Genomic DNA, 18,190 nt, shown 5'->3' on the forward strand with positions numbered 1-18,190 from the left:
AGCATTCAATATATATCTCTAAAAGATACAGCTTCTTTAGGAAGCATAAACACAATACCATTATTACATTTAACATTAACATTAATTTTTTAATGTTGTCAATGAACCAGTGAGTTTAAGTTTCACTGATTAGATCACATATATGTATATATTTTTTGTGCGTGTGTTAGGGACTGAACCAAGGAATGCTTATTCACTGAGCCACATTGCCAACCCTTTTTAAAAAACATTTTTTAATTTGTTGTAATTAGTTACACATGACAGTAGAATGCATTTATGCATTTTGATAAATCATACATAAATGGAGTATAATTTCTCATATTTCTGATGGTACATGTTGTAGGATCACATTGGTCATGCAGTCATATACATACATAAGGTAATAATGTCTATTTCATCCTACTCTTCTTCCTACCCCTGCACCCCTTCCCCTCCCTTCACTCCCCTCTACCTAATCTAAAGTAACTCTATTCTTCCCTACTGCCTCCCTGCCATTGTGAATCAGCATCTACATATCAGAGAGTACTTTCAGCCTTTGGTTTTTTGGGACTGGTTTATTTCTCTTAGCATGATATTCTCCAACTCCATCCATTTATCAGCAAATGCCATAATTTCATTCTTATTTAAGGCTGAGTAATGTTCCATCATATTTATATACCACATTTTCCTTTTTATTTTGAGACAGGTTTTTCCTAAGTGTCTGAGGTCCTTGCTAAGTTGCTGAGGCTGGCTTTGAACTTTTGAGATCTTCCTGCCTCAGCCTCCTGAGCAGCTGGGATTACTGGTGTGCAACACTGTACCTGGTGCATCAATTTTGTTTTATTTTCTTTACATAGTTCATTCAATTCAGGATCCAAATGAAGTCCATCTTTTGTAATTGATTGATATATCTTTTACATATTTTTTAAAACATAGATTGTGATTTTTTGCCTTGTAATTTATTTATTTAAGAAATTGGTCATGTCCTGTAGAGCAGTGTTTCTTCTTTTTTTTTTTTTTTTTGCGGTGCTGGGGAATTGAACCCAGGGCCTTGTGCTTGGAAGGCAAGCACCCTACCAACTGAGCTATCTCCCCAGCCCAGAGCAGTGTTTCTTAAGATGCAGGTGTGCAAACTATCTGTCACCAGTTCATGATAAGATGAGAAACTTGTGCCTGGATGTAAATTCAATATGTTACTAGGTACACTAGCTTTTTTTCATAGCAAGACTTTCTCAATGAAGGAAGCAGTAAAATGGTTTGCATTCTGGCTTATACTATTTTCTCATTTAAAGACTAGTAATGTCTAGTGTGTGGATCAGCACTAGCCAGTCCTTGGGCCACACCTGGGTACACTGCTGTGAAGTTTCTCACAGTCCAGGGACAACTGCACTCCTCTGGTGTGGAGCTTACCATGTTTCGTGATCTCCAGTGTGTGCTGTGAATTGCTAGTCATGGCTACAAGCTGTTTCTATCTCAGAATCTGTTAAGTGGAGAATGCCCTTTCATTTGGTAGGACATTTATAACTACTAGTTTCTCTTTTTGTGACTTTAGCAGCCATTAGTGATCATTGCCTAAACTCACTAATTTATTAAGGCCCCAGAAGGGAAATATTTTAATTCTGTTATTCACTGTTTATTTACTTATGCTGTAAAGTTTTACACTTAGTTTTGAATTTACACTCAAGGTTCACAGCCAGCAATGTCTGCAGTGCTGCTGGGTCTGCGTTTTCTGTCCATGTCTTTGAGGGTTGTAGAAAAATCAGGTAATGTCTAATAGGAAGGATTGGCTGTTATGAGGTAGACGCTTGTGGACAGTTCACACAGAATGGGCCTGATACTTGAGGGGGCAGACAGGGAAGGAAATAATTCTGCAAGGATCTATAACTCTGTCCTTATCCCACAATATTTCTTGCAAGTCAAGATGGAAACACTCAGTGTTATGTTAAAGTAAGGCGTTCCAGGCAAGAATGTTATGAAAAATTGGTAAGATGCACTACTGGTGGAAAGAAAATATCTTCAGATCTTCTAACATTCAGAAGGGAATGTTTGTACCTTCATTTCATCATTTCTTCCTTGGGAAGACACATTTTATTTAAGAAATTGTCCTTTAGCTTTAGCATTCAAATGAAAGGTTCTGAAGCTATTGGTACACCCAGGCCCCCAGGAGCTCCTCTCTGAGTGCTGGTGAGGGTTAATGTGTGCGTGTATACTTGTGAGAGGCACATTGTCCGTGAGCGTTTCATGTCATGGAAGATGACCGTGGTCCCCTAAGGCCAGGTTCATTTCTGTTAACTGGTATAAAACTCCAAGGTAAACAGGTTTTGAGAACAAGATTTTAGTTTTGTTGTCAGGTGCTGCTGCAAAGGACTGGAAGCATCATAGTAGAACATAAGTAGAACATAGGCGTTTATAAGTAGAACAGGTGGATGTGCTGGTGACGGTATCATCTCCACCTCAGGCGCTCAGTAGGTTGAAGCTTGTTCTGGCATTTAGCACCCATTCTACTTAATTATAGCTTGAAACACAAACTTCTGTCACACCTTCCCCAGAGCTGGGAAGGTGTTGAGAGGACAGGGTTGGCACCACTCAGGCTGAGAGGGAAATCCTTTGGACTGGATTTCAGGAAAGAGCTATGTTGGCAGTGGGGATGAGCAGGAGTGCCACTTTCTCAGTGCTCTGAACAGTGTCCCAGTGGCCTCTGTGTTGTTATAGACTGTGAAACTGGAGGTGGTTTTAGGACCATCCGGGTCGCCTTGGCCTTTGGCCTTTGTGCAATTCATTGTCTTCTGTGGCAAGCTCAGATGTTTGCCTGTATCTCCTGATGATTTTGCTTTGGAAGTTACTTTTCAAAAGACAAGACGCATCCATGTTCAAGGGTATGTACAGCACACATTTCAAGTCCAGCTCTGAGTAGGTGTCAAATTATCCACATTTTGAATCTTTATGTTTCTCCCCATTCCTCAAACACTGCACATCTTAGGAGCTGACTGATGTTTTTATCAGAGGGAGCAGAACAGGATTCTCAGCATACAGAAGCTAGCTCAAAATCAGAAATACTGATCTGCAAGAGGGAGTTTCTAAAATGTATTCCTTTTACATTGCTCTCTCCCCCAATATATTTTGTAAAATTTGTCTTAAAATTTTTACGTTTTGTAGACCTGGTAAGGGAAAACCAGAGCTCAAAAAATGTCATACAAATGAGTTTGTAAAAAAGAGAACACATTCTCTTTGAGGTATTTATGGAAACATCTTCCTAATCTTCAATCTAAAATCTTTAGCACTAATCTTGGAACATTTTATTCATAAATTCTCTTTTTAAAATTAGTGATTTAGGACATGTTTCCTTTGGGGTAGCCTTTGGGGAAGAAAAACTACTTCACTTCTCTGATTTTTCAGTTTCTTTATTTGAAAATGAGTATAACAATACGTTTTCTTGACAGGGTTTTGGGGAAAATTTGCATGATAATTTTGTAAATTATAAAGTTCTCTGAGAATGACTATTTTTATTTTATAGTATGACTTCTTATGGACTAGATAAAGTACTTATTTAATTCAATTCCTTCACATTTAGACTATTTTATTTAAAAATTTCCAGATATCTAAATGTTTAGAAATAAATGGTTACGACTTGACTTCAATGGCAAAATTTAAAAAAAAAAAAAAAGCATGTCAAGTTTTATGCCCCTAATATTAGGAAATGCTAATTTCAGTGAAATGAGCTCCATTGCTCTATGCTTTTACCCAGCTTTCTCTCTTTAGAAACTTAAAATTTGTCAATGATCTCTCTCTCTATTTTTTTACTTTTTAGTTTCTTAGCAACAGTGTTGTTCCTATTTTAATGAAAGAGTTTGGTAGAGAAATGTTTAAAAAGATTCATTGCCTGTTGACTGATATGAAATAAAGTTTGAGCTAAAAGATCAATGAGTTTGAGCTATAAAATATGGAAGGCTTTTGAGATACAAGTTTTTAAGTGATGCATTTGTAATATGAAAGAATTTCACTCTCAGACATCATGTATCCACTTATGCATATCTTTTATTTTACATTTGATTTTTTAATTTTAATTTTTCAAAACTAAGAAAAGGGGAATGAAATGATATTGATTTCCTACTGATAATTATATTTTTCCTTTATTTAATTTCTTATAAACCTTTCCAGTAAATTAAATACCACTGTGATAGAATTCTTGCTTGGGTATGTTGTCTTAATTTTAACTAGATTTGAAACCCTAAATCTTTATTCACCACTTAAGATTCAAGTACTGTATGAGCAACTGGGGTTACAAAGATAAATCTGAACTCTCTTTAAGGAACTCCCATTACAAAAGAGGATAATTATCCAATTCCAGGGGATCCAAAATGCTTGAATAACTTGGGTATAAGAATAAGGTTCAAAACTGACTTTCTTCTTTGCTTCATCTGGAAACCACTCTTTTTAGAAATAACTCACTCAACTCTTGGTTTTTGAGCCAGGTCTGGGTGCTGATTTTGTATTTCAGTTGCTGGTGGGGTGGGATCTTTTGGTTTTTAAAAGAAATCAGGTATAGAGGGTTAGAACATCCTATAACTGATTTATGGGCTTATGGTTATTCCATAATGGCCCTAATGGTCTTGTGCTTGGGTTTGGATAGGGCATTGGACCTAGGGCTGGCTGCCCTCTCAGGACTGTGTGGGGTTGTTGGAGTTTAAGGTGTTCAGTTATACAGATCACTGGGCAGCTTACTATAGCTGAGGCATGGTGGGTTTTCATGGCCAAGTTTCCTTCAGGTTGCCTGCTGTGGAATGTTCCCCATAAAACAACATTTTAAGTTGTGGTCAGGTTCCCAGACCAACCCACAATGACCTATTTAGCTGATAATGTAGCCTAGAGACCGCTATTTGACTAGCTTGGGGACTAAACCACCACCTATTAACATTGTTTCTGTTGGAAAGGCCATTCCAGCTTCTAAATACCAATGTGTAGAAATGAAATTTTAGAGCTTACCTGTTTGTCAGTTGGGAGCTGCCAGTATTCAAAACTAAAGTATCGAGTCACCTTGCACTCCCAGATCCTGACAACCCACTTCTATTCCTTATGCCTGACCCCATTGGCTGGTTTTCCTGTCTTTTTCTGGGGCTGCCAGAACATTCAAAAGATATTATCTCCCTGGACAGAACTCTTGGTTTGAGAATTTCTGGGAAGTGGTGAGAATCATGGTTTCAATCCCGTTTTTCTTCTGCGGGTGATAACAAGGAGGTGAGGGAGCAGCGGATTCCATGATACCACCCCCAACCTGCCTCGCTGTACAAGCTCTGGCTTACCTTCCTGCTTCACTTGTTTTGTGTTTTCAGTCATTTCTATAATTTTATCTACCCTTTGGAAAAGTACAGTGTGGCTTTGGCTTGAATAATATAAAGCGAATATCCCAGTCAAAGAAAATGTCATGGTAGTGCTTGAACTCACCGGGAAAGTGAAGGGGGCTGCAGAGTTCTGGGAAGCAGTTCTTAAAAACATCATATGTTTTCACGATGTCATTGGTCAGATTTTCTCACATATTCAAGATACAAATTTGAGATGTGCCATTTTTGGTGTTTGTCCATTTTGTTTTGAGGCAGCCTTTCCTCATCCCTAAAGGGTCAAACAGTAGTTCCAAATTGGAAACAAATACACCTCTCTCCATGTATTCAGTGGGAGCCCCTTTTACACAACCAGTCAGGGCTGCTAGCAGGCCAGGGACAGATCCCTTCTCCAGAGAGGAGGTGCAAAGTAGGCCAGCAAGTTAAATCATTGTTATTAGAACTTCAGGGGCTACTCAGGTGGTTTAGCCATCTGAACAGAATCCTGTGTTCTTAGTGATGTTTAATCCAGACAACCAGAAGCATGGAGTGCCCTGTGCCTCAGAGGAGTCAGGACTCGCGGCACAGAGGTGTTCTTTCAACATCTGTGCTTCTGGTCTTTGTGGTTCAATGTCTTGTTTCCTGTTATAGTGCACCCCATGGCTTTTTGAGCTTTAAATTCTTCCTTTTTTTTTCTCCCCAAAGAAAAACACATAGAAGCACATGTTCCAGTCTCCTATAAAAGATCCTAACAGGATTTAAATTGGCTGTCAGTTTAAAGTGACCTCCCAGATTTAGGGAACTGCCTTTTCAGCTTTCTCTTTCTTCATCTTTTCCTGTGTGGGGGTTAGAGGGCATGCCTGGGTGCCCACTGTTGTTAGCATTTATATTAGCATGGTAAATTTGTCACAGTTGTGAACCAATGTTGATACATACTCATTGTTTTGAAGCCTATTCTTCACATTTCCGTAGTTTTTCCCCTGATGTCATTTTTATGTTAAGGATCCCATTGAGGATGTCATATTATAGTCAGTTGTCAAGACTTCTTAGGCTATTAACAGTTTCTCAGACTGTCCTTGTTCTTTATGACCTTGGCAGTGTTACAGAGTGCTGGTCAGGAATTTTGTAGATTGAGCCTTAATTGGAATCCTTTGATGTTTTGGTCACCATTATACTGGGGTTATGGGTTTGGGGAAGAGGATCACAAGAGGTTGGGCTCCATTTTCATCACATCGTACCCAGAGTTTATGGTATCAAAATGACCTCACTGTTGTTGTAAACCTTGTTCACCTGGGCTGACGTAGTGTTAGCAGGTTTCTCCTCTGTAATGTTACTCTTTTTTGCCCCTTTCCATTCTGTGCTCTTTGGACGGATGTCTGGATGTGCAACCCACGTGTAAGGAGTAGGAGTTATGCTTCATCTCCTCAAAGGTGGAGTGTCAGGCTTTGTAATTTACCAGCACAGGAGATTTGTCACTTCTCTCCCATTTGTACATTTATTCAATCATTTATTTATCAGCATGGACTCATGGATATTTATTTTATAATTTGGGTTATAATGCAATGTTACCCTTGTGATTTTGTTGCTCAAAATTTCTAGCTCTGGGCATTTGGAGTTCTTTCATTTGGCACCTGTCCCTTGCCACTTCCCTGTCATTGTGGGTATTTGTTTGTGTAGCACTCTCTTACTTTCTGCAACTGCAAGATGCTACAGACTCATCTTGTGCATTTCCTTCCCAGTCTTAATAATTGGTTGTTTCTCCCAGTATCTCTGGTACTTTTAGAGGAGAATGATCTAGAAACCAAGATCTGGGAATTAGATTGCTATTAGTAACTTTCATTTCTTATCTAACAGAGTGCCTGGTACATAATAGGTTCTCGTTAAACATTGCTGAATGGCTTCATGCTTGTGGGCATTGATCAGTCATGTATCTGTTGTGCACGTGGTGGTGAACTTACTGATTACAAAGAAAGATGAACCATGTAATATTGGATCCGAGTTCAAGGTGGTAACAAAACACTTGATTGTATATGCCCTGAAAACAGGAACTGAAGATAGAGGGGGAAGGGAATATGAATCAGAGACAAGGACAAAAGGAGAGAGGAAAGAAGAGGTGAAGAAGGTAGGGAGGGAAGAAAGAGTGAGGGAGGAGAGTGAAAAACCCTCTGTTTGGAGGACGTGATAATGAAATCACTAGTCTATAGGCGATGGAGAAAGCAAGGACGGAATGAAACTCTCGAAAACCAGAGTATGAACTATTCATTCTGTTTCTTTCTGGATTATTTTTATTAAGAAAAACTGCATGAAGTAGGTTAGAGAGGTTGGCTGGCTTGCATCTTCAAAGTAGAAAACCAGGATTGTCTGTGTCCCCGCCAGTGTTGATCCAGACAATCCAAAACTGAGTCTGTGATCTGCAGAGCCCAGCTGAAGCTTGAGGAGGCCACGGAAGCTGTTTTCATTACCAGGGTTTGACGTTTCATTCCTCTAGTTGTTGTGACTGGCAGACGGGCTGGGGCAGTCACACGTGGTATTCAAATCACTGCTGAGAGACTTGACCTCCGCCTTCAGCAAAGAAGCAGAATGAAGGTGCTAAAGCAAAGGTGGGGGTGGATTTGCAAAGGCTGTTGAAGCATTATAGGTACCTTCAGCAGACAGCACTCAGGGATTTTCTTTCTTCTTTTTGTCTTGATAAAACTTTGTCAAAGAGCAAACAAAATCATGATGTGTAGTTAATAATACATGGAGTCCATTTGTGTAGGTAGTATAATTGTCCCATTATCTATCACATTTTTGTCAGTGGAAAGTGTTTTAATTCTGGAACAGTGGGATATTAAGGTATCATCTTGGGACATGTTACATGAGCTCTTGGGTGCCTTTTATTTTGTGAGGGATCATGCATTTTGATATCCCTTCACATTTATACTCAAGAGGTCAATTGTCATTTTTGCCTTAAAGATCAAAAAAGCAGGCTACTCATGGAGCAGGGTCAACCTCATTAGCCTTTATCTGATGCTTAATGTTCTCCTTGCCCAAGGTCTTAATCACTGCACAGGCTGGGAAACTCTCACATGTGAAATAAGAGCCCCCTGACCTTGTTTTTATTACCCCAACCTTGTCTGAAAAGGAGTTTGCACTTGGGAGAAGAAGCAGAAAGGCTATCTTGCTGTATGAAAGGCCAAACTTGCAGAAGTGGGTTCTGGCTAAGGAATGTGGACATGCTGCAGACATCTTGCACAGAGGCCAATTCTTGCAATGATGTGGTCAGATGTGGTAGAGCCCAGCTGTTTGCTCCATCGAGAGAGGCTTTAGTTAGCCCACACAATCTCTGAGTGCTGTGTCTGAACTGAATCCAAATATCAAGCCTGTTGAGGCTCACCCATCCCCCAGGGTGATGGAGTTGGGTTGTTACAGAGCACAAAATTCAAAGTAATTGGTAAGAGAAGTTACAGATGAAGACTGGTATTTTAAAAAACGTAACACAGTGGTGAAGTGGAATATAGACTCCTGTGCCCCATGGACTGTTAGAATTCAGGTAAAAAGACAAAATATGCTTTATCTTTAGTCTATTGATGGATGTTGTGTAATTTTTATTATGCATGGTCACCACAAAAACCAGTGGGTGAAATATCATCTTGTCTTTTAAGTGCATCTCTGTTCTTACATAGTGGTCAAAAGAATGTAATCTGGATGGAATCAGATTTCCTAAGTTCCCATCCCCATTATATACTTCCAAGTTATGAGACCTGGGCTATTTATTTTATCCTTCCTATGTGCCATAGTTTCTACAGTATAAAAGATAAAATAACAATAGAACTTATCTCAAAGAGTTTTTATGAGGATGAATGAAAGTATCTTTAGCATTTAAACCAGAGTTCTTTCCCCTGCCAGGCACGGTGGTGCATGCCTGTAATCCCAGCTGCTTGGGTGGCTGAGGCAGAAGGATTTCAAGTTCAAAGCCAGCCTCAGTAATTTATTGAGGCCCTAAGCAACTTAGCGAGACCCTGTCTCAAAATAAAAAATTAAAAAGGACTAGGGATGTGGCTCAGTGGTTAAGTGCCCTTGCGTTCAATCCCTGGTACACATGCACAAAAAAGTTCTTTTCTCTTTGAATTTTAATTCTTCAATTTACTGAATGCTACTGCTTTAACTCTGACTTTTTTGGGGCAATAGATTGGTGGAGATGGCTTTTGAGGAGAAAAGGAAGAGAAAATGGTGTGAATGATATACTTTCCTTTATACGAAAGAGTAACTTTATTAAAAATTTATCTTCTCTGTAAATGCTGTTTGTACTGAAACCTTAGAATAAAGTCTTTTATAATGGAAATAATCCAGCTCGTTTCATTTAGACTTTACATATTTTACTGCTTTCCAACTTAAATAAGACATTCATTTATTTCTAGAATTAGAGCTGGCTTTTTTTTTTTTTTTTTTTTTTTCTGTGTGTAAGTAGAACAAATGCCACCCAGCTTGTTTGAATGAGCTCTGTGAGTTTGCAGTTCTGAAGACCAAATTAGCAGGGGAGAAATTATATATCTTTCTATACTTTTTGTTGAGCCACACAATGTAATAGTATTTAACTAAAAAAGTATTTAACTAAAGAATGAGTGGCAAGAAGAGTAAAAGTCATTGTCATGTGATATTGTTAATTGAAACAATAGAAATTAAATAATATATTACCTGTTAGAAAAGATAAAGTTATAAAACTGAAAAAGAGATGCAAATGCAATCATAATCTGCAATTATATATAGAATTTTAAGAAGTAGAGTAAAATGAAAATGGAATACACTAATGAAAGGGAGCTGTGCGTGAAAGCTTCCTATTTGAAAGGTAAGATAGTCATACTTTAAAAGTAATGTTGTGGGCTGGGGTTGTGGCTCAGTGGTAGAGCTCTTGCCTAGTATGTCTGAGACACTGGGTTTGATTCTTGGCACTGCGTATAAATAAATAAAATAAAGGTCCATTGACAACTAAAAAAATATTTTAAAAAAGTAATGTTGCCTTTAAAGATGGTGATCAAAGTGTAAGAGCACAATTTAAAAAAATCAACAGTTGTGGATAGGGATTAAATGACAAAAGAAAAGAAAGCTGCCTCTGCTTTCCAGGTTCTCATCTTTTAAGGCTAGTTTTATCCCCTTCTGTTCTGAATTCTTCTCATATTTACCTCTATAGCACCATTGACTATGCTTGTACTTCTGTGTTTAGATTTAAATGGTACCTATTGCTATGAAAGATGAGGACTTAACACTTTTTCTCTCTGCTTAATTTTTTAAAATAATTGCAGTAGGACTTTTATTTACTGGTTATTTTAAAACACTGTGTAATAAACTCTTTCTTGGATCAGTTGCTTCCCCCCTGCCACCTTTCCTCCTGACTCATTTCCCAATTCTTTCATCTATCTGTCTCATTGCTTTCACACTATGAAGGTTTAGAACATTGGCATTTTATTTCGTAACCATAGTGAATTGTAAGATCTTCCATGTTGTGACTGGAGATTGATTCTAAACACTGAAAAGCAATAAAGAGTCTTCATAGTACTATGGTTTTTTCAGATACCTTGGGAAATCTTTTGCATATCTCAGTTTGGAGGATCGAAATGACTGATTTGTGATCCTTTTCTGTTAGCTTTTTCACCCTGTTATATGTGTTGTTACTCCATAAATACACTCATTTTTGTCAGACAATATGACCTGATTTTTGTTTGAAAAACTTAGTTACTCCAGCCACAGGGCACCCTGCAAAGGCCCAGGGGTTCTGTGAAGCGATTCCAGGATTTGCTTTGGGGTTGGACTGGATCCAGGAGAACTGTCGTAATGGGCTGTTGGTGGGGAAGGTTTGAGGCAGTTGACTTTGGCCTGGACTGTTGTTTTAAATCAAGAGAAATTTTATAAAATTTGGAAGTTTTGAGTGTCTCCCTGCACATGCCCTAGCTTTCTACCCTGTCTTCTCTCACTCCTGTTTTTGAGATTCTCAGTTTACCCAGGGAGTTCTGGATACTGATGTTTGGGACACTACTTTGTCATAGGATGGACAAAGGGTTGAGAACTATTGGCTTAGAATCCTCAGTAAAATACTTCTGTGACAGAATCCCTGGTAGTTCCTTTGACTGAGTTAGAAAATGAGTAGGAGCTTAGACCAGAAGATGATCCTATCATGATGATGATATGTGCTGCACACACATTGTCCTTTTCATACATGAAAACTTGCATGCAGACATTGTGGCAAATATTCTGTTATCCCAATGTGTACCCAAAAGAACATCAGACTCAGAGAAGCCTTAAATTCATGCACATATTAAGCCTCTTTCCAGGTATTTCTCTTCTAACGGTGGAGCAGCTCTGGGCTGCTGGAGTTAGGGTCTTTTCCCTAGCCCCTCCATCTTCCTTCCTGGCTCTCTTTCTGACCTCAGCATCAGTCAGTCTGAAGTATGTTTTGTGTGCTGCAGCGTGATCCAGTCTTTCTGGGCTATGAAAAGAGTAGAGGACAGGGCAAAGACCTTACCTTGGTTCCCAGTCCTGCGTGAGGTGGAAGGAGATCTCAGAGGAAGTGCAGGAGAGCTCTGTGCCATTGCCTCTGGTCTGCATGTGGAGAGTGCCCCTCAACTGAGAAATACACTTCAACTGTGCTCTTGTGTTTAGAGGCTTATGCCTGTGGAACTACATTATTTACGCTAGCAAGCCTTGTAACAGCATCTGGTTTGTGAAATTGATTGCAAAGCATTTGACCTTCAATGACTAGCTTCAACCTTTAGGCTCAAAGGATGTGGCAGAAAAGAGTGAATATTTTCTTCTGGGTCTCTGTGTGTTACATTGTGTCTTATTTTCCAGTGAAGGAATAGCCAGCTCTTTACACAGTTGCTCCCTGACATTGTTAAATATGGATCATCTGCATTCTGAATGGAGGCTTTGCTCCAAGTCATGTGATGAACTGTCTGTAAACAAGAACCCCAGAGTGACACTGATTTTATTTTCCTGTAACTGCTGGTATCAACTGTGTTTCTAAACTTTTGCTAAAAGAATATTTACAAGTTTTGGCCTTTATTTTTTTCTGACTGATGTTAGACTTTGCATTCCTGTAATTTTGGTGAAAGGAAGAATGTGGAAACATTTTAGAGGTGACCTGGGCCATAGGAAAAAAATACACACAATTTGAAAGAGTAGACATTTAGATACTTATGTGCAGTAGATTTTATTATGACCTTTTAAAACCAGATAGGTAGAAATTTTATTGTTTAAATTAGATACCTATGACTCCATGAATTTTTACACCTGTGTATTACCATATGATGAACTGCATTTTGCATCTCTGGATTTTATTCTGATGTACTGTAAACGTAGCTGACATTAAGGAATATCCCCACTGAAATCATTATGTTAAAATGCCCCAACCTACTAAGCTAGCCTTGAGTGCCATGCTTTTACTTTCTCTGTTTGCCAGGATTCATCCTGCTTTTTAACTTAAGGATTTTTACCTCCTTGTCATTTGGTCATATCTTCTTTTCTAAAAAAAAGTGTGGAATTTTATGTTTTTGTTTCAGACCTAATGTCTGTGGATCACGTTATAATGCTTACTGTTGTCCTGGATGGAAAACCTTACCTGGTGGAAATCAGTGTATTGTTCGTAAGTACACATTATTCTGCGTGTTCTTTTGTTACTTCGGTTGCATGATGATCCTTAGAATTTGGTCCTTTGTAACCACGTGCCATTAATATGTTTAGAGTTGAACCTTTCAATGTTAAGCTTCTCCTTTTTCTGAAACCATATTAAGATTCCATTAGTTTTGTCAAAGTATTTCACACTTTAACTTGGTGACATCCTTTAGAATATTACTGAAATACAGAGCATAAAGCCATAGAGATACTCTGATGCAGGTTGTATGTCATTTGCATTTGTTGTGCCTGGATGCATAGACTACATGATCACTTTGATGAGATTTTGAGGTAGAGGGTATCATTACTGATTTTCTTAATGTAATTTCTAAATTCGTTGGCCATAGCAGGCCACAGGCTGCCCCATACCATGAACATTGAATTAGGGTAGTCAAAAGCAGATCTAATTCTTAGACAAAGGTGAAAGAAAGGGGATAGAGAATCCAAGAAAGATCAGGAGAAAGACTAAGGAAGAACTCCGGAGGCACCAGACATTCTTTTTTTTAAAATTTCTGCTGCATGGAAAAACCTCCAGATTCTCATAATAACAAGCGTTGAGGGACAAATCACATGCCAGACAAGGTGCTATTTAATGGAGACACTAAGTCAAATGAGTGATGGTGTCTTCCCTCCATGAACCTTTACAGACATTATTCCTGTGAAATAAATTCCAGTTTTCAGAAAATCTCATTAGTGGAAAGGGGAAATTTAGTGATGAAAGGACATTAAGGAGTCACTAGGTCCACCTTCCCTCTTGGCCAATAGTGTTCTATGGAGAAGAATAAAATATTTTAGGTAATATTTGCTTGGTGACCTGAAAAAGTTTACCCATTTCCAATTCTTGACTCTGACTAGAAAGTTGTGTTATTCTTTTGGTATACTGTGGTTCATTTTAAGATTAAAATTGAATCACTAGGAGGGTGAGATAGTGGTATTTGGAATTTTCTAAATGAGCTTGACAACAAAACCCTTTCCCAGTGTTCTGTAGAATTCTCTGAAAAATGTTACCTTCAGGTACTAAAATAAATGTTTATAGAATTCTTTGACAGCTTATTTCTTAATAGTTTCCATTCTCCATCCTAAGGTCTTTTCATGTTTTAACCCATAATGACCCATTGTCCCAGATATGAAACACCTATAAAAATTTTAAGCAACAAATATACCACTTATGGTAACTTTGAAATAATAGTCGAATATTATGTTCACAGAATGAAAACTTGGGACTTAATGAGTTTAATGCACTTAAACTTAATGTATTTTAACCTGCACATCATGCTTGCCTCTCACAAGGCTGTGCAGGAACGTACTATTTAAACTCCTCTGGCCACTAGAAGAGAGTTTGGAACAAGCATGACATTGGTCTCTGGGCGGCATGAAAATATGAAACTCTCTCTAAGAGATGAATGGTTTCCTGGCTGGAATCAGAACTAGGGCAGTAGATTCCAGATCCTCCCCTCGGGCTGTCAGCATCATTCAGAACTGGACAAAAAATAAACATTAAACACTTAACAGTAAAATTGTCTCCCAAGAATATTGCTGCAATTTTTGAATCTTTAATCATAAAGTTAATAAAAAATGGAGTTCTTGTAAGCATGTATTTAGGCGCAAGATTTTGTTTTGTTTTCCCTTCCTTGCCTGCTTTTGATAGATCGAGTATTATTGAGTAAGTAAAGAGAGGCTGAGGACCACTGACGGGGTCAAGTCGCTACCAACTTCAAAGCTAGTTTTAGCCCAGAAGACTTGTTTTATAGATGAATATACCTGAGGCTTAAGGTCATGTTCCAACAGTGGAGTTAATGAGGGGCCTCAGAGCCCAGGTCTCCTCATTTGAGTTCTGGGTCCCTGCAACTAACCCTGTGCTGAATCTACATGCTGACAGACTTCTGGTTTTATTCACAGCCATTTGCCGGCATTCCTGTGGGGATGGATTTTGTTCGAGGCCAAATATGTGCACTTGCCCATCTGGTCAGATATCTCCTTCCTGTGGCTCCAGATCCAGTGAGTCTAACATGTCATTATATATAATATTATTTTATGTGGTTACGCCCTATTTTCTCCTAAATTTGCTTTTGGCTTTTCTCTTTGCCTGCAATACATTTTTTCATGAGAACATCTGCCTTGTCTGCTTTGCCCAAAATACTTGGAAAGGCTTTCCTCAATCTGGCCTCCCATTTCCCTTCTTCACTCTTTATAGGAAAATTACCTATGGGGCATAGTTACTATGAATAACATAAAGATTATGACCTTCTATGTAGGTATGGCCTTATTCATCTTTGTATCTCCAATGTAAACACTATAAAAGGTGCTCAATGAAGTGATTGCTTAATGACCATTTTTGGTTCAAGAAAACAGGGCATTTTTCCTTGTGGTACTGAAATATGAATTTGATTAAAAACTTGTTTAAAACTTAAGACCCCTGCCTTTGCAAGAAGAAAATTTAGGGACTCTTTATGGCAGTTCCTGGGGACAATTTGCCATGAAGTACAAATGCATTTTCCTTTTCAGGATTTTGCCACTTTGTTCTATGATCATCATCCTATGATGCCAAATAAATGTCTATAGTTCATCATAAAGAGCCTTTGCTTTCTTATTCTACTTTTTTTTTTGAAGTGTGGTGTCCACAGTAGTGAATTAGGGACACGTGGTGGTTGAAAAGGAGGTGAGTCATTAGTTGTTTAAAAAGTTGAAGTTCATTTCTGTATAAACAGCCCCTCAATACCTTAACCGTCACCAAGGCAAAAACAAAAACAAAAACAAAATCTAGGGATCTTTTTCCATTTCCAATTCCTGGTGAGAAAACATGCTCTCTTTATAGTATGTTCTGTTTTTGACATGGTTTTAAGAAAAAAATGTTGTGGAGTAAATCTTTTGTCTTTTTCAAGTAGAGATTTTGACGTGTCAAAATTCATTACCTTTTAAGAGCCCTAACATTTAAATGTGTCTCTCCTGAGCCAGTTAATAGGCTAGGGCCAATTATCTTGTGTAGCAGACCCTCTTGGTGTCCACTCACCTCCTTGTGAACACAGGTGAACATGACAGACTCTGCCTGAGAGCTTCGTATAATTTTTCTGGCGGGTCATCATGCCAGGTCTAATCTACGTACAGGACAAGTTGGAAGTGCTGCAGAGTTAGTGGACTTAGGAGCAAATTTTAACCAATGACACATGGAGAGTTGTTATATAAGTGCCCCAGCTTCCTTCCCTCCCAGTTGGGATAACTATGAGGTTTGTCCTGCACTGTCTCCTGAAGTTCCGTACTGAATGGAAACCTTATCCACCAAGTCAGTAGACTTAATAATGTACTTTATTAGCTTCTTCCTTGTCCTACTCATCTATCAGTGTTTCATGGAGTTACTTCAGAAACAAACTACATCCATTGAAATTATTGTCTGAGAATCTGCTTCTGGAGGAATCCAAGCAAATACAACTTAATATTAAATAGAGCCAGTTGTAGATTGGGATAGAAACTTTCCCATGGGGTGGTGACTTTTGCTGATTGCACTAAGTGTAGCATATTATTACTTGACTTCAGCTTCGTTTTCAATGTACATTCTTTAAGTAATAGCAGGTCCATTCAACACAGCAGGGTGCATGAGTTGGAGCAATAGAAAGAGGCAGAGAAATCAGGTTGGCAGTAATTCCAGGAATATGCTGGACATCTCTATCTCTATCAGGAAGACCTCTAGGCTGCCACTGAGGAGTGATAGTCTCAGGGTTGGGGAAGAAGTATAGACCCCAAGTTGGGAATAGCTCCATCTTTCAGAATCAACTAAAACTTTACTTCTCTGGGGGAAGAAAATATGGCCAGATGGCAAAACTGGGTATCCAGCTTGAAAGGTCTTCAACGATAGTGGGAACTGCTTATGACTTCTCTGTCAAGTAAAATTCATAAAATGTGGAGACAGGATGTTAGCAAGGGAAAGTGTGGTCTCAGTGTACTTCAAACTAGACATGGAATGGGAGGAGTAGAGTGGTAAGGTCCTGAGGCCAAATTTAGGCAAGACACTGAAGTCCAAGACTTGTGGGTGGTACTTTCTGAAGAAGTCTGAGTCTCATCTGTGATACCTGGATATTGGACAAAGAAATGTCCTGTAGATGAGAGTGATATAAGTAGGATGATCTGATTTTACCAGGATCTTTGAGGTATTTGGAGCCTTTAAAATGGTTGACTGAGCTCCCCCTGAACTAATATTATCTATACAGCTTGCAAAATTTAAGATGTCAGGTTTTAAATTAAGGGTAACTAGAGATGATCAGAATTCCTTTCTGATTCTTTGATGTGCTAGGGAATAGCTGGCCATTATACAGAACTTTCTGGTGACAGAGTGGTAGCAATGTAGAGAGATCACTCTCTCCTGCTAATAGGATAACCTCAATTCAGTTAAATGTTTGCATTAACTACCTATCATTCAACTAAAAAGGGTCAGTTTAGATCATTTTACCAATTTTTCCTATGTTTAAATTCATATTTGCTATGTGACGGGGTGAAAAAGGACTAGCAAGTTGTGGACCTCTGAGGACCTTAGTGTTCTCATCTGAAAACAGAAAGAAAGGAATCAGGGCCGTTTTTCCAGGTGGTTTTTGAGTCTTGTGCGTCTGAAAATAGACAGTGAGGTTTTTTTGATGGCCTACACGAGAGAATGCTTTTCTAAAAGGTTCAAACTACTAGCCAACAAATCTCTTGGACAGTAAGATGTGACTTCCCTTAAACTTGGGGAAACTCTTGACATTGGTTGTTGAGGCACCAGGGCAAAAGAAGGACTAGCAAGAGAGGGTCAGAAGAGTGGTTTTTCTAGACTTTAATTCCAGGTCCATTTAGGACTCTTCTCTACTCTGTCATTCTCTGAGGCTAGAGATGAATCCTGAGCAATCCTAGTTCTCATAAAGACTAATCATGGTTTGCTGATCCATGAATTTACTCAAACTCTTCCTAACTATGTGTACACACACACATGCACACAAATGCATGTTAGCATGTGATACTGGGAATAACAAATTCTTCAGCTTCATAGATTGTCCTAGTCCATTCAGGCTGTTCTAACAAAATGCCTTAGGAACGTTCCTTACAATTCCAGAGACTGGGAAGTCCAGGGTCAAGGCGCCAGCAGATTGCATGTCTGATGAGGGCCTGTTCTTCATAGATGTCATCTTCTGCATCTTCACCTGGCAGCAGGGCAGACAAGCTCCCTGGGGAGTTTTCACAAGGGCACTGATCCTATTCATGAAGGCGCTGCTGCATGACTTAATCAC

The 18,190-nt window shown here is 38.8% G+C and overlaps 1 protein-coding gene across 1 annotated transcript in view; it reads left to right on the top strand.

The window, feature by feature from the left end:
• Nucleotides 1-18,190, top strand: part of Fbn1 (fibrillin 1) — a 228,134-nt gene that overhangs the window by 15,557 nt on the left and 194,387 nt on the right. Inside the window, exons 3-4 of the mRNA XM_047539691.1 lie at nt 12,830-12,912; nt 14,841-14,939. Coding sequence (XP_047395647.1) covers nt 12,830-12,912; nt 14,841-14,939 — 182 coding nt within the window. The remainder of the gene's footprint in view (nt 1-12,829; nt 12,913-14,840; nt 14,940-18,190) is intronic.

This window comes from Sciurus carolinensis, chromosome 2 (assembly GCF_902686445.1).
Source record: "Sciurus carolinensis chromosome 2, mSciCar1.2, whole genome shotgun sequence".
In the NCBI taxonomy this organism is placed as follows: Eukaryota; Metazoa; Chordata; class Mammalia; order Rodentia; family Sciuridae; genus Sciurus; species Sciurus carolinensis.